The sequence below is a fragment of the Venturia canescens genome, chromosome 2, assembly GCF_019457755.1.
Source record: "Venturia canescens isolate UGA chromosome 2, ASM1945775v1, whole genome shotgun sequence".
NCBI lineage: Eukaryota > Metazoa > Arthropoda > Insecta > Hymenoptera > Ichneumonidae > Venturia > Venturia canescens.
In genome coordinates this window covers 978,926-996,198 of record NC_057422.1, presented here as the reverse complement: position 1 = coordinate 996,198, position 17,273 = coordinate 978,926, and the positions used below count along the sequence as shown (strand labels likewise).

At 40.5% G+C, this 17,273-nt stretch overlaps 1 protein-coding gene and 1 long non-coding RNA gene across 6 annotated transcripts in view; one reads left to right on the top strand and one right to left on the bottom strand.

Moving 5' to 3' along the window:
- Nucleotides 1-17,273, bottom strand: part of Dh31-R (Diuretic hormone 31 Receptor) — a 111,707-nt gene that overhangs the window by 85,434 nt on the left and 9,000 nt on the right. For 4 of the 5 annotated variants that reach the window (XM_043412738.1, XM_043412741.1, XM_043412737.1 and 1 more), the window contains exon 2: nt 7,409-7,612. In XM_043412738.1, the coding sequence (XP_043268673.1) occupies nt 7,409-7,426 (18 nt within the window). In that variant the 5' untranslated portion in view covers nt 7,427-7,612. Of the gene's footprint in view, nt 1-7,408; nt 7,613-9,829; nt 10,071-17,273 lie in introns of those variants that run through there. The other variant, XM_043412739.1, reaches the window with a different exon arrangement.
- LOC122406924 (uncharacterized) lies at nt 6,567-8,535 on the top strand. The gene is made up of 2 exons (XR_006260109.1): nt 6,567-7,195; nt 7,399-8,535. It is a non-coding gene; the product is annotated as an uncharacterized lncRNA (long non-coding RNA).

Sequence of the window (17,273 nt, the reverse complement as noted above, 5' to 3'; positions counted from 1 at the left end):
CGAGGTCCATTTTCCTCTCTCGAGTGAAGTGAAAAAAAAGTGTGTACGATGTTTTATAAAATTAATGGGTTTTTCAATTTTTCGTCCCTTGAATTATAAACAGCTTTACGTATGCATAGCAGAAAGTCACGCACGTCAGAACTATCTATATTTCGTTTTGTTTTCGAGTGTTTTTCATCGCGTTAGACTAGCACTTACTGATAAGAGGAAATGTATTCTAAATCACAAATTTTGACTGTCAGCATAGAAAATTCTACGATAAATAGACGAATATACACCGAATACGTGAAACATTTTCGGTTGTCCGAGCATACTTAACAATATAAACATTTCAAGTGACTGAAAACATTTTTTACTGTGCTTATAGAGAAAAACGCTCTTGAGTTATTTAATCAAAAAATACAAGTATTGGTCTTTTGACTGTGGTGCGGATACTATATTCCTAGTAGGTATTTTCTAATTTCTAACTATCATTTCAATTGAGTTTCGTAAAAAATATGCAATTGACAAAGGTGACGCGATCTGAAAATAATCAATCTGAGAGAAGCAATATCCCTGAAACATTTTTTGCTTGTTTTTTTTTCTTTTTCAGCGAGCTGCGGTTTATCAAAAGGCGCGACTGATTGTGAGAGTTTCATTCGAGGAGAATTCCAGCACACGGTGGAGCAGTAGAGTCGACCCTTATCAGTGGCTTAGACGAGATTTTCAACAATCCCTTTGTTCGATCTTCCGTGTATATCTTTCCCTCGCTGCTGCCGGGAGACAGCACTTTACGAACTATATAACGTTCCAACGGGGACTCGATCTCGCATGGCTCTTTTCTCTCGCGATGCCAAAGGCAATATACTTTGCTCGCAAACCGAATGTTGTTAACAATAAAAAAGAGATCGAGTGTCTGCGTGGTTTTGTATTTGATCCTGAGCATGATCGGGTCAACTGCGCTTTATTTAGAGAATAAGAGTCGAGGAAAGACTAGCTAGCGAGGAACAAACCGGAGCAGCACACAAAATACGAAATGTTATTTGAGGGTCGATGGAAAGTTTGCCAACAAGCGCGGCTCATCGGTTGGACGTGCAATTCCAACTTGCCATTGCCCGGCGCGCCCCCCGTTTCAAGCACTAATTCACCCGCCGTAGGTGGATATGCAATCCCGTAATTTATTATTCTTGTTGTGCGTTTTCATATACAGCTGCGACTGTGCCAACGTTGCGCAGTCACGGCGCGCGGAGGTGTGGCCACGCGTTTATTAAATTGTACCAGACACATGTATTTCTGGACAATCAGACATCCACCGCGATTAAACTTCCTGTGTGAGATCATAAATCAACGAAGAGTTTGTTGTTAAGGAAGTTGAGGCTGTACAGTCATTTCTTTTACCCAAAAGTTATGACCTGTACCTTTCAAAGGTTAGGCCAGTTTACAGTTTGGCAATGTTGCATACACTTTAAAGAAAAGTTGGGGAAAAAAAGACGAAAAACTGGTGAAAGCTCAATCGAAAACACGAACGGTGACGATCCTAGCCTCAAAAAACTGCACGGGAAAGAGATTATTATTAATATAATCTCAGCAAATCTCTTAATAAATCTGAAAAAAATTGACATTGTTCGGCAAGCCTTGCTCATGTTGCCCAAAAAATTTCATATTTTTAGCATCATTTTTAACGGAGATATCACTGAATGTGTCTTGACTTCCATAAGATTACATGTTATTTGGCCGAAATTGTTATTGATTTTTCTCAGCAACAACGCTCCTAAACTGTCTGAAAATTTAACTGATTTTTTTTTACACTTCACTTTATAAGATGCAATCGGTTTAAAAGCGATGACATCATTTTCATTCTAATGCCTCAACTTCCTTAATACGAGCGCAACGAGAAGAGCGCCACTTCGATGCGGAAGCTAAAGGAAAAATTCGATTATAGTTAGATTTTGCTCGTTTTTAATGAAATTCACGGAATGACTTTGCTCCTTTTATGATCACGAGAATCTGCATAACTCGTTGCAAAGCATACTGCAGCGCATTAGTCGGCCCGATAGCTCGTTTTTCTCCTCTCTTTTTTCGTGACGACACTCGCATGCGGCTCCGCTTGTATCGCCGAATTTTACCGAGCGAGCCGCGCGCGCAAGAACCGAACTCAAGTGTGACAGCCCGTTCGTCATTAACCACATCGTCCACAAATGGTCGTCCGCGTCACTTTGAAGGACGTCTACCGAGCAACCAGCAGGAACACCTAACCACCACAGAGTCAAACGACTATCCGATTACCGACCTGGGTCTCACGCTAATGACCAATTTTACAGGTTTGACGTTAACCTCCCCTAGCGGGCTAGCTCTCGTATCGAAATATTAACAATATTTTTTTGTTTTCTCATTATTTTTATCGAGGCACGAAGCCGTTGACGTTGAAATTTCTTTCTGATCGAATTTTAATCGCGAAGATTATTTATTCATCGCGTATATAAAGCTTTTTTCACAGATTTATTAATCTGTTTTACATTATGCAAAAGTAGTCGCCAAGAAGCGTCGTTGATAATCCGCACAGTCGATCAATTAACAGCTCCATTTCGATCAACGTGGGACTGACACGTAACGAGGCAAATGGGCATTGAATTTTTTATCCCTCGTATGGCACACGTAAAACGATTAAAAAAATATGGGCCATTCAGCTCATCGCCAAATGTTGGCTTAAGAAGATAAAAAAACAAGTAACGAAAATAACGTCGAGCGTTAACCGCTTCGGTACGTTATTTTCTAGTGAAACTGTATCACGTAATTCCGTACAGCCATATCGATCACGAACTCCGTATACGTTCAAAAGAGGGTCGAGAAAGAGAGACACGATCGTCCCGGTTTCTAGCTGATGTGACTGGGTCGTAGAGGTGCATAAAGATGCAGTCCGATCGTTAACCGACGGAACACCCGATTCCATACGTAATTTTTATAAAATCGGCTTCCAAAGCCTGTCGCAGGGATGACAAATAATTCCGATGAAACTTTTTCTCTTTCGAAATGTGAAAATTCGTTTCAGCAAAATAATTGACACATTTTCATAAATTTTTCTTTGCGTAAGACATATTTTTCCTCTCTTTCCCACGCGTCAAGTGCGTGAGTTGCTCATTCGCAAGTCGTCGATATCCAACATTTTTCGAATTTGATGTTTCCTTTTTTTTCATAGATCAAATCGAACCCCACGAGATAACTCTGATGAAAAGTTATTATGATTGTTTCGGAAAAGTAGCGATGCTAAATATTCCCTCAAAATTCGATGCTACGAGCAGCTTTATCAAAATTAAATCTCAATACCATCGGTAAAAACACGAGCATAAAATTTTACAATCGCTCCACATATACAATCCATGGCTCGATACTGTCCGAAGGATAATTGTTATAAATCAGAATAAGAACGATAAAATAATACCAGTATGATCAAACGGGTTGAAAAAACAGTCGTTTCGTTAGAAATTCATGTTCCAGAGGGTCCCTTCGCGTAGCAAGAATCCGAGAAAGCTCGTCACATTCGCGAATAATTTACAGAATTATGAGGCTAATAATGAGGATTGATGGTCACGAGGTTTGTTATGTGACACGGAACCGTACAAACGCGGCGTATTCAAGCATAATTATTATACAGTCGCGAATCGAACGAAGCATCTCGTACGAGCTTGATTTTCATTTTCTCAAATTGGTGATTCAACGAAATTCATCATAACACAACACAAAAATCCAGAAAAACATGAAATTCGATGGAGTTGAGCAGACTCCAGAAAGCCACTCGAAATAAGCATATACTTTGGGCTCGACATTTGTTCTTTTTTTTTGTACGCCTTCGTTATTCGAGTTTATGGTGGTTCAATATGATTTACGGCGATGCTTCGTTGATCAAATATCAGGAAAATAGCGGTCAACGCCATGCGATCCGATGATGTCGCATGCGAATTAACAATTCTCGTAAAATCCGGTGCCCATTGCCATATTATGTGATTCGCGTCATCTACGCCGGTCCCAAGAGCAATAAACTTTCAGCTACGTTGATTGTATCAATCTCGAATACATGTGGAAGTCCGGTACAAAGAGAGGTATACCAAGAAGATATTACGTTTTTATTGACTTCAATAAACTCTGCCGACTCCTTTTTAATCGCAATGGAGAAAATTGGTAGGATCGCGTTTGAAATTTGTCGGAGAATTGAAATAGAAAGTGAAGGAGATCCGAAGCACGAGCAAACATCGATCTCCGAGTCCACCAACGTAGGTAAATAACGAGGTTTCTCGAGGAGTCTAAAGTTGACACTTAAAACCAAGCGGATTTGAAATACTCAATCGAAACTACGACGCATCGGCGCGCATCACTCCTTCACCGATGTTGCCGCAGAAATGAAAACGTTTTCAGAGCTACTCTACTTTGTCCCGATTTCCTCCTCCGTATAGCTGTATTGAACGCCGATATCAGCATCGTACACGGTAACGTAAAACGATATCGGTTAAGCACTCTACTCCTTCGTTTCTTCGCATATGCGATTTCATATCGGCTCAGTCGATCTGTCATCGCGGTCGCTCCCTTTCCACGAGTGTCTCCGACTTTTAATCTTTTTTGACTCGTCGACGCAGAATTTTTGGTGGTAATCCCTTTATCGAGGTGAGAAGAGTGCGCTTGAAATTTATTTCAAATAGAACGATGGGAACTGGAAATGAAATGGATACACTCGTTCTGCCACGCGTGGGAATAGTGGACCGTGAGCACTTCCCAAAATCATTTCCAACCTATTCTATGTCACAATGTGCTGCTGTACGATTACTGTTTCGGTGGGTTATTGCTATCTCTACTCGTGCCATTTCCGCACTGCTTGGAAAAGTTAAACTCCTGGGAATACGACAGAAATTACTGGATCGTATCATTTCTCATAGGATATGAACCCTGCCGCTTGGTACATTGTCCTATTTTAGTATTTTCGTTTTCTTCATTTTTTTTTAATCGCGAAAAAAACAAGGATATATTGAAAATTATCGTTCTATTCGAAGTTATTTATTCTCGAATCGTCCATAAAAGATGACGCTGAAGTTTGCAACGTTGGAGTCCAACGAAATGATTTAAAAAACTCCTCCAATAATTCGAGTAATTCTCCAATTTCATTTCCTGTCGAATTCGCAATTCGTAGTTTTTCAATCTGCACTGATACCTAGTTACGTAAAAAATTGGTGAATTACAAATGTTTTTTTCGTTCATTTCGTTGGAGCCCAACGTTGCAAACTTCAGCGTCGTCATAAAAGCATTATTATATTCGTTAACGAAATGCGCTTCCGTTTCGATTGTTGAAGAAGTTGATTCCGAAATTTGAAACGGCGACATTTCGCAGAGAGCTCCAACCGTAATCGAGCCGAGCGAGGAAGAATCGTTGTAAAATTCTTCGCCCATCCCTATTGCGATACAACTTTTATTCGATTCAACTTTCACACCGTATGGCTCTCTGAAAAATCGAATTTAATCCAATCGATAAGAGCTTTCAACCTATTTTCCTCTTTTCTCCTCATATATCTTCGTTGCATTTCAACGAACAAAGTAGTGACGGAGGAAAAAAAAAGTTTCTTCAACCCCATTTCCAGGGATCCTCCTATAACCACGTTCGATACACGAGAATAAACGTTCCATTCGACATTACTGGTTCACCACAGAACGAACCGACTCCGTGACCGCTAACCGTCGATGCTATTAAAAATTAGTGCCAACGCCTCGAAAACTGTAATGCCTTTCCAGAGAATTTCCTCTACCCGGAGAAGAAAACTTGTATCGCGATTACACGACAGCGCTTTTCGATACCGAGAACAAAAGATAAATGATGAGTTACGAAACGAACGATTTTTCGGCAAAATAAAATGAAACAAGTTTATATAGACATGGGACTCGATAAAAGTTCAATAGAATGTAAGAACGAGTGCTTTGGAATTTTCTCAATATGTTATACTCAAAATGATTAATCTCATTTAGCCCCGCAACCTCAAGTTTCCGTTCGCATAAGAGCCTGAATGAATGCCGTATCCGGGCAACCCTCCAAGATCATCAACCCTTGGAGGCTTCAAGATCCGATATTTGAATACATGCCTATCATTATATCGCTACATTATCACCGAAGAAGCTTTTCTCCCTTTATTTTATATACTATCGAAAGTATAAAATCGATTATGAAGCATATATTCGAGTCGAAATGATCGGAGCACGTAGTAAAAATTTCCGTGATTTTACGGAGCAGCCGATTAAACCTCAGAGAATTCTCTCCCTCGTAAAATAACCGAGGGATTAAAAAAATGATCGTTGACATATTTTCATTGCGGTTTATTCGCAGGCAATCAAATCGCGCGGAACGTGCAAGAAATTCATTTCGTTAAATCCCTCGAGCTGCCCGACTGAATATTCTCCAACTAGAGTTATAGGTCGACACTGCGGGTTTATATGATCACGATATCACACAAAATTGATATGCGCGGTGACGCACTATTTCCCTCCGCCTTGAATCCTATACTTTTTTGAAAGATACTTGGCTCGGAAAAACCTTTCGAATGCGAAGTTGGAACTGTTTCAAGTTTAACCAATTTTTCAAATATACGCATTTTTTAAGGTTTCCGAGCCTCATTTTTCAGTAGTTTCTAACACGGTTTCTCGACTATTCTCATTCGCCGTCACTCCTCGCTTCCGGAAAAGTTGTCACTCTGGCCAAAGACAAATATATTTATTTCAGAATGCCGCTCCAGTGCGAGAGGAACAGATATGTACTCGGACTGTCAGAGTGAACGCTAATTATTTGAAACATTCTTTCCAACACGGATGTTGGGGAAAATTTCGAAACGTCAAAACGTGATGCCTCACCATGTATAAAAACTTTTACGTATTATAAATATGCACTGCGGTCAGCACAACGCTCGCGCAACTCGTTGACTCTCCGCGTCAACGTTATAAACGTTATATCGCCCAATATTGAAATCGGTGATGGCAATATCTCCAATGAAATCGACGATTGCCGTGTCATTTTGTTATTGAGTACGATGAAATATTTCAATGCTGAAAAGCAATCATTTTTCACTCATATTGACAGCTTCATATGCAAATTCAGCAAGACTCGAATGAACAACTGCATGGATATTGAGGGACTACGCTGATTTATTGAACGACGAATCCGCGTAGTTCAAAGAGCATTATTTAGCAGGTAGAAGGAAAAAATAAATTCTAAATGATTTTTCTTCAGTCTCATATGATCAATTTCGATGATGCTTCTTGAAAAACTTTGGTTTTATCTCAAAAGATATGAATCTAATCGATACTCGAGTTTGATCTGTCTTTCATTCGTTATATAAAATCAAATTTAATTTCTAAATACGAGAGCTCAAAATTCTCACTTTCTGCTTGTAGTTGGACTCACCTCGGTCTGGGTCTCCATGCTTTCTTGAAATCGCAAGTTTTCGCTCGCGTTGAGTCAATCAGTCGGAACTTTCAGGAAAATCCTTCAAGCCTGCTTCGTGAGGTAACTATACGACATGAAGAAAATAGAGACGGGGGTGAAACGAGCTCGCAGAATACCGGAAAGCCAGTCTATACCCGACAAAAGGAAGAACCAAATCTCCGACTGAAAAAATAAAAAATGGCAATTAGTTTACAATTCGAATGTGCGTATGTCATTTCTTTCACTCGGCATTATTCGTTAATTCAATTGTAAATCTTCTAATTAGACCTATTTCGATAAATGACAATGAAAAAAGCGTGAACGATTGTAAGATTCAAATTCTGGCCCGTGAAACTTGCATGATTTATGTCGAACGTACCGCTAATTTGTGGTTCAAGTTCTTTAAACTGATCTCGACTCCGTTATTCGTATGAACTTGTAATTCCGACAAATTATTCGTTTCTCGACACTTCCGCGTTATACGATACGGCGTAAAATGACGTTCAACGAACTTGGTGAAACTTCTGCATCGATGAATTCCGCGAGTGCTAGGTAAACTTATGAATAATAATTTGTGCGAATTTGAGTCTTCTGCATGAAAAATAATGTTCCTCCAAGAGACTTCGGTCTCAGCTTTCTATACACGGAGAGAAAAAAAATTGTAAAAATTACTATAACACCATCTTGGATAACCTTGATGAATCTTCCACGAAAAATCTTGCATTTTTTATACTCGAAGTTTGTAAAATTCGGGCTTTTATGATAGGAAACGGATAAACCAAAATACGGAGCTAGTCATACCGATGACATATGAAGTTTAAAACTACGATGTATGTAAAATTACATAAACATGCGTTTAATCATATATTAAAGAAATAGTAATCAGAGGTATAAGCTCTAGATAATATGCAAATGTACGAATTAGAGATAAGTTTTTTGTTAAAATAGCGCTGTATCGGACGCACAATTAGATGTTTAAGCACACCGTGATACGGAAATCCTTAGGATACCAAATATTTTTGTAAACATAATGTATTACCACTTAAAACGTTCTCCTTTGTAAAAAGCGCAAGCCTATGTGCAAATAAATATTACTACTACTACTACTACTACTACTACTACTACTACTACTATAACACCATCATTTTATGGTTCGATATCGCTCATTTTGCAGACCAAAAACCTTGTAATTTCCAAGTAAATTCCAAGTAAATTTCCAAGGAAACATTGTAAAATTTATGTTGACTCGATGATGAACTGTAAAGTAGAATTATTAGTGCCGTTTTCCTATGATTAGTTACTGTTTTCACAACCGAAATTTACACTTGAAAATAGTCAAAATTGAGGAGTTCGAACACAGGCCTCAATGATCTGCCAAAGCGTTTAAAAATTTACTATATGGTACATAGCAGAATTTCTTTCACGCTTGTGCGATTTGGCATCACACATCAATTCTCATTGAGCTCTCGCTTCACAAAAAATGGCCATGTACTCCTATGGCACCATAGTAGTTTTTACTGGAATTTTCTCTCTCCGTGTACTTTTCGAATGTTGTTACTTTTGAACTGATTCAGTCATAATTCAGACGAATGGAATAGCTTCATAAAAATGTAGACATTTTTCACAGGATGATAAATTGAAAATCGAGATATCGTATCAATTGCGATCCGCGCGGATATTGCTTTCTATAACGCAAAGTCATCTGCGGCAACGGTTACCCAATGCACAGTTATAAATTGCAGTGGTAAAAGAATGGGAAACGATCTCTATTCGTTCTTTGTCACAGACAAGTTCATTTTTTCTTCCAATCCTGTAACTACAACTCCAATTTTATTTTCGATAGGTTTGCATTGAAATTTATAATTTAGTTTCATAAAATGACCGAGAAAAGCTATCGGACTGGATTTTTTTTTTTTTTTTTTTTTTTTTAATTTCAATCATTAGACGACACAACTCCCTAACATTGTACCGGGGTAAATTCGAGGTTTTGGAGCACTCGATTCGCTCTGCTAACCAATATATCACGCTGAAATTCGATCCAAGTATATACAAGCACCTTCGAATTTAATCACAAATCGAAACTTTCCAATAGCAATGTGCGAAACTTGGAATAGCTCCACTGCGGCTAAAGGATTGGCCACGCCTTTTTCAAGAAACGGGATTATATGTGGGCTTGCAATTTGTCGTTGAATTCCCGTGGCGTATTCGTGGAGCGCGATTTAACGGGAGTGAGACTGCCTGATCAGGTAGAATATTCCAAGCCTGAACGAAATTCCCATCGGAAACAACAAACGAGAAACGATAACAATGATCCTGAACTGAACGGCGAACGTGCAGGAGTGTGATATGAATTACATGAGACGTCATCAATATTCAGGATTATCAACTATAATAACATACGTCAAGCGTAATTTTCCATGCTCGAAAAGGCGCACCGTCGAGAGCGCATTGATCCAACATAAACTCGTTACCCGCACAATGATTATCCTGCAGTTATATTTATCGCGCGATAACACGACTTTCGACGTTTCAATGCGTCTAATTCTCGGATCGTCAAAAATTGACAATTATTTTGAGGATTTCGACCGTCCGATTGAAATATTTTGAATAATCCACGACCAAATTTGTCGGAAAGTTGCGGCGTAAATAGCTCGAATGTTTCAGACCAACGCAATCCAAATAACTATACAAAACGATCGAATATGTGATACTCGGAGCATTTCCTTCTTGACTAGCGAAACCAAATGACCGTCAGTAAGTTGAGCGTCAACGTAAAAAGGCTGCCTTGAAAACTGCACTGGAAGAATGAAGCGCTGTGTCATCGCTGGCAAAGATAGAATCTCCGGCTTCCAGTTCACGATGATTATTTTTCTTCGGTGCATGTGCGAGATGAGGAATAATAGCACGCAGATACAACCGACGCTATATACAAGAGTCTGCGATAAGTGACACGAGTAATGACGCTTGCGGAACATTTTGGTTATACGCGCGTCGACCCGTGGCTCTGCCAGCAACCACATGTGCGTCTGCCATGAGAACGACGATGCGAAGTATTTATTAACAATCACTCACTCGCGGTCCCTATTGCACTTGTATCGGAACCATGCGAGGGATGAGCGTTTCTCAAGCGGAACGAAATTCCGCTGGGACTAAATTATTGACGACTTCAGAGCGCATAATCACCGCGAGGAGAGCAAATCTCTTTCGCATTACACACACCGTGCGACCGTAATACATCCACACGAGACGAAGCTAAAACGCATCCGGAGGAGGAACGATGCCAACTTTTTCTCGTAATCGATCGCTCCGAAGAAAAGCATGACGACGCGAGAAGAGTCTCCACATACGTCCAGCACATGCTTCCCAACATGCCATGCACGCAGCGAAAGTCGGTCGCCTAAAAAAAAAATTGGAAAACATTTTGTTTCTTCGCAAACGTTTTTTTCAACCGACGCTTCCAGCTTGGGCACAATCCGATTAATCGAAATCCACATATTTCTGTAATGCGGTTGAATCTGTCGGTTATCCGAAATAATCACGAAAGCATTGGAGTAATAAATGTGGGGAATGGTGAGCGCAAACTTGCGCAGGTTACACGAAAAGAGTGAGAGAAAAATAGGAGGAAAGGAGTAGACGTTTAAATTTGAATAACTGCAAAGTCGAATAAAAGAGCAGCATATCGCGTCATACGGAGAGAAAATATGGAGAGCAGAACCGCCGGCTGATAGTGAAACATTCGAAATTGGATTTTCAAAGTAAACACGTCGGACTCAACAGCTTCTTTGTTCATTTCTTTTTGTCACACTGGCCACACTCCTCGAAGTCACAATGAAATTCGCTTGGGGAATGGAAAATCAAAGTATATTTAAAACTTTCCGAGACCTGCTTTGTTACGCCGCGCGGCGATCAGCACGAACATGCAGATTTGCAATCACTGACGAAACCTTGCGGAAGATTGTTCAGCGAGCTGGTAAAATGAATTTTAATCTAAAATTCATTCCTAACGGGACGAAAAAGCTGTGAGGCGCCTTTTTTCTTATTTTTCGTTGGGAAAAAACATGCGAAGGCATTTTTTCGACGCTATTGCGACCAGCGATGAGTCATAATTATATCATAAGTGAGAGTAAATAGAATAATGACATTTGGTAGAATGAAAAGTGGTGGTATCACGCTCTAAAATAACCCTATTAATCATGATGTTTGTTTAAAGTAAAAAGTGTAGAAAAAAGGTGTAGCGAGGTGGTCTAATTCGCCGGGAGAGAAAGTGTCATGTTATCGCACTTTATCGCATGTCACTACGAGCGTACAACACGAGCAAGAAATGATTTTACTTCGTGCGAAGTTTACAGAACGTGGTACGAAATAAGGGGAAACGTGCTTCGGTATACTTTTTCTCTCAGTCCTCTCCGCTGTTCACTTCGGTGACGCGGATAAAATTCTTCTGGAAGAGTTGGGGGTTGGGTACGACTTTTGGTGACACTTTGCCAAGGATATATTATTTATTTGTTTGGAAAATACAAGGTAATAGGGCGTTTGCGGTATATATCATGTTTGTGGTAGATAAGATCGAAGTTTTTGTATTATATAATCCAGCGGACCCGCCACGCCGAGCTCGAGCAACCTTCCCATAAATACCAATCAGCTGCTTCGTGTATGAAACGTAAATCTGACAGCTCGTCGGACCCTGTCAGTTTTTTAGGTCGCATTAATCACCGCGGTGACGAAAATTTTCAGACTTTTTTAAACTTATAAATAGTTCGCGAAATACGTATATGAAATGCAGAGTCGTTGTAGAGGTGCGATAAGCCAATTTACAGAAGTATTCAAACTATTTGGTGCGCGGCTCGAGAGCGTGGCGACGCAATTCGCGTTTGCATAAATTGTTGCTCTTTACCGGTACAGCCCCGTGGGATTTTTCCTTCCTCGCGATCGTAACGACATCACGATATATCGCGTGGCGCCACTCAGAGTATTGCCAATAAAGAGAATCTCACGAGAAAACTGTTGCATCTGCAAAGCGAGTGTATAAAAGTGTGTACGCACACAGTATGGAGCTTGACTGTCGATATAAATGTTCGATAAATTTGCGCGCTCCGGACAACACATGTGGTCGGCGGATGCGGATAAGCCGGTCCCGCCTTGATAAAAATGACGAGAACATTGCAGTAGAATTTACCAGTTTGCGATTCGGGTCAATGATGAATGCATCGCTGACCTCGCCAAATTTATTCTCGTTTTTCGAGAATATCCAATAGAACTTTTCCCACACAGATGGAGAGTGAGCCTTTCCTCCGCCGCATCCCTCAGAGATGCGCTCAATTCCTCTTGCATTCTCTCCCCTCTATCCCACGAGACGGAGTAAATATTTACGGCATCACTGGATGAAACGCGAAGAGAGTCGGTTGCTCCGGCGTGAATTTTGTATCGAGGAGCATCTATACGAGAATTTGAGCACGATACCAGCAACTTTCATTGTGTGAGAACAAGATTCAACGGGAAAATCAAATTTCGTGAGCTCCGCGGTTCGTGTGCTCTCTTTCCTTCGTTCTGGCAACTTCTCACCTGCGCATTATCGGTCGCAGATTAAACTGCACGGAGAGAATTAAACGGTATAATATTTAGCGTGAAATTCACTGTAAAATTTACCGTAACGTATTTGACTGCAGGGTCGAGTTAACGAGAATTATTCATTCCTGTAAGACACTGTAAAATTTCAAAGATTTTGCGGAATTTTCAGTTTTATAAGAGTAAATATTGCAGATAGGAAGTCAAAACTCATTTTTTCTCCCATAATAATATCAATTGTTTGTGATAAAGAAAAAAAAACAAAAAACAAAAAACAATTAGCTGAATCTGAGCTCCCGCATTCTCATCCGAAATTCAAGCCTCTTCGTTCCGAATTCGATGAAACTTTCGACTTTGCGCGCGCATGCTCTTAATTTCGGAAAAAATCGAAAATCATAACCAGACTCCAGAATAGAAGAATAAGGTAAGAGAAAAAAAGTAATTTGTGCGTAACGGGAGAAGAAAAACAAGGAATTAGGTCGCGCTTATGAATCGGTCGCATTCGCCTTGACTGCCAATGGTGTATCGGCACGGGGGTATAATATATACTCGTGTGATTACAGCACGCCCCTTGGCGCGCTCGTGTTCCAAAGTATACCCCCGTAACTCTTGTAAGTGCACCATAAACAAGCGTACGGTTTACGCAACAATTCCTCGGGTCATAACTAATTCGTTATTGTTTTATTCCGCAATAAAAGCGAGAAATACTCTCAACAAATATGTCGAATTTTCCCCCATATTTGTTTCATTCGCATAATTCGAATATTGCAGCACTTCCTGGAATTATTGGCGTTGTTAGTGCAAAACCACGCGCTGGTGCGTTACGCGCGATGAAGTTTCGGTGTTTCCTATACGCGATATCGCAGTAACACCCATGCACGATGCGATACTCGAATATTTGGTTTCCAATAGCATCGACGTATTTCCCGACATGCGGGTATTCCACAAATCACCCTCCGGGTCCATAAACACGTTACATCGGAGGTACCAACGCGAATACGAAAGTTCAAGGCCGAAGCGCAGACATTCGGACGATTCTTTGATGTACACGCGTTTCTCGCACGGAATTGTCCATGCGGTTACATCGGCAGCCTTATTATTTCGTACGTCGATTCACGTACGCACACGGTTCGTTCATTAGATCAGCCTTGCTCCGCAACTCAGACCAATAAATATAGTGATCGCATGAGCAGAAACGCGGCAATAGGAAAATAGAACAGGCGGCGGTGCAGAAATGAGAGAGAGAGAGAGGAACGCATAAAATGGGGCAGAGAGATGAACGCCGAGTCAGAAAAAAGAAGTGGGTAATGTAGTAACAAAGCGAGTATTCTGTTGGAACGTTACTGCTCCTCACATTTTACTATTTTCGAAGCTGCGACGACGTAGGTCTAGGCAGCATGTAAATGGTGTTATTCGTGGCGTTCGACCGAACGAATAAAAAGATGCACTTTTCAACCGCGCTGCATTGTATTACTCGACGTCTCGGCTCCCATTTTTTCTCACAGCGTGTTTGAATATGCAAAACATAAAGATCCGCGACATAGCAGCAAGGACTCGACTCGAACTTTGACGTTGAGCCGTGCCCAAGTCCCGAGGACTTGAAACCGTGTGCGAGAGCAAAAAACCTTAGAGTCTGAAAGTCAATTGAAATCGCGGCGCGAAACACGCGCGGGGGATTATTATCTATAGAAGCGAGAAGTGATGAAAATTGCAGCACGATGAGAAAAAACGGGGAAGAAGTAGAAAAAGCGAGACTCGGATCAGCCACTGAAAGAGTCGAATGGTGCTTGCGAAAATAATTGCAATGTTTGCATTATTTCTTGTAGAGTTCTGGGGAGTTTGACACCACAATTTGCAAAAGTGTGGAGCGATCGGTGTTTTTTTAAAATGTCGACGAAATAGTATTGTTTCGACGAAAATGCTGGCTGCTCGTCCGCTTCTAAACCACGCGTTAATTCGCTTTGTGCAATCTTCCGGATCATCTGCCAAGTTTGGCAAGCAATGAGGCGGAGGAATAAGTCGATCAACGAGCATCGATATTAGACCACGGTGCGAAACGAACTTCTACATAAAAAAGTAAATCTCATAGGGTTTCAGTGTTTATGTACGGTTCACAGGCTTTGAGCAGCTCTCCGCCGCGAATGAAGTTAGGGGAAAAACGAGGAGAGAAAAGGAGAAAATGACGAAGGATTTTCTTCGGGACTTTGACACTTTACCGAGGCCATAACTTTTCTTCCTACGCGTACTTCCTCTGGAATGTTTTTCGCTCTTTTTTTCTCTCACCCTAATCTACTTTGTACGAGCGTAATTCACGGGGCAACGTTACCGAAACGGCTACCAAGTTTCCCCATTACTCGAACAAATATTTGCAACCATTCGTAATAAAAATAATTTTAGCCCCAGTTTCGAGCAGTAACGGAAGGGGTTACTGAAACTAAAAAATTTAAATGTTGAAAAGAGGTCATAAGGTCGAACCGGGAAACATTTTTTGAGAGCATTTTTCGATAGGTTTCTCAATTAACTCAATTGTGATGTCTAGACATTCGAAATATCTCGTAAAAATGATTAAAATTAAGATTTAACATCGCGTATACGGCGGCGTAGGTAGTAATAGTCGGTGAAAGTGCGAGCCTAAAGTATAAATATCACAGCGGAATGAACGAGCTACTTCGAGGAATAATACAAACCTAAGGATAACGAAAACTTAACAAGGAAAACGAGTGATTTTTTCATGGGTGCACTTTGCCATACACGAGTGTGAACGAGATGAATATTTATGATCGCAACGCGCTTCGAACGACGTCTATTCTCGAATTCCGAACCTTTGGACCACACCGCGTCTAAAATGGTCCGCGTAATTTTTCTTCTCGTGCGGACCGAATTCCAGGAGCTCTTGCCATCTATTTTTACGTTGTATCGCGAACCAAAATTTTTCAACTCGCTATCCGTTTTTTGAGGTCCACCAAAGCCGGATAACAATGAAATGAAAATACGACCGAATGGAGAAAAATGACTACTGTGCCTCGCACGATCGCGGATTATTCATAGCTGGAAAAATATATCAACAGAAGCGATAGAGGCCTTCGAAGCATCAATCATTGTTCTCTTCTGAGCGCCCTAAAAAAAATTCATTAATCGATTCGACCGAACGTGCCCGGGCATATTTTCCCATCTTTTATTCAAATCAATTGGTTTTTAGTTAAAAAACAACTCCGTATACACCACACTTAAATAAAAACCTAAAAAGAGATTCCAAAAGACTGTGTATTTTTTTTATCTTGCGGTGCAATTATCAAACAATCATGTGCTTTACACGGGGATCATTTGTCAGGGGATAAAAATCCTCGACGGGGTCCTGTCTCTCTCTTCGTTTTCCTTTTGCTCTCATTCTCTCTCTCTCTCTTCCTGAGCTAAGAGAATCGGCGCGGGCGTGAATTATCTTCCTGAAGTGTGATGCGCGTGGACGAGTCATTTCGTCCCAAACGTGTGGACCAATACTGATATAAGCTCACGCTACAAAGAGTGTTGATCAAATTAGTTATTTAAATGAAAAAGTCTCGGGAAGTTGAAAGTTTAAAATAATCACCATTCGTGATTTTTCAGCAAATCAGCTCCATTCTATCTCTTCTGCTTTCGCATACGAACCTGTTTATTACACTTTTCGAAAACGGTTGAGAAAGTTCACGAGAAGAATATAATTTAGTGTAAATATTTAAGGCCTATAAGGAGCCTGCTATATATTCACAGAATGTTTTATACAAAAAGTGAGCGAGAGAGAGCCAACGAAAGTATGCATGAATGACGAGAGGATAACTTCTCCTTCATTAAAACGGAATTTGGTTTCAAGAGGTTTACTCGGAAACGACGAGCGGTACACGCGCCAGTGAGATGGTACCGGAGTTTTTCAAAATTTCACGAGCGAACAGAACTTCCTATCGTGACGTATTCACAGAGGTCATCTCTAACTCCGCCGGACCCCGAAATATTTGTTTCGTTCGCTCTGATTCGTCCTCGCGTGAAAGAAACACGAGATTTTTCCTCCGTAACTCGATCGCTATTGCGCGTCTTGCAGTAAAGTCTCTAGAAGGGATGCACAATTCCGATATTTTCTCGAGCTTCATTAACTCGTAAAATATTCACATTCGGTAGATTTGTAACGATTCACGAATAGTTTCACGCCGCGACAATTTGAACTGTGCTTCTGAGAAAAACTCTCGGAGAATCGATAGTTGCAAAATTCTCTTATGAATATTTATATATTTTTTTTTTTTTTTCACCA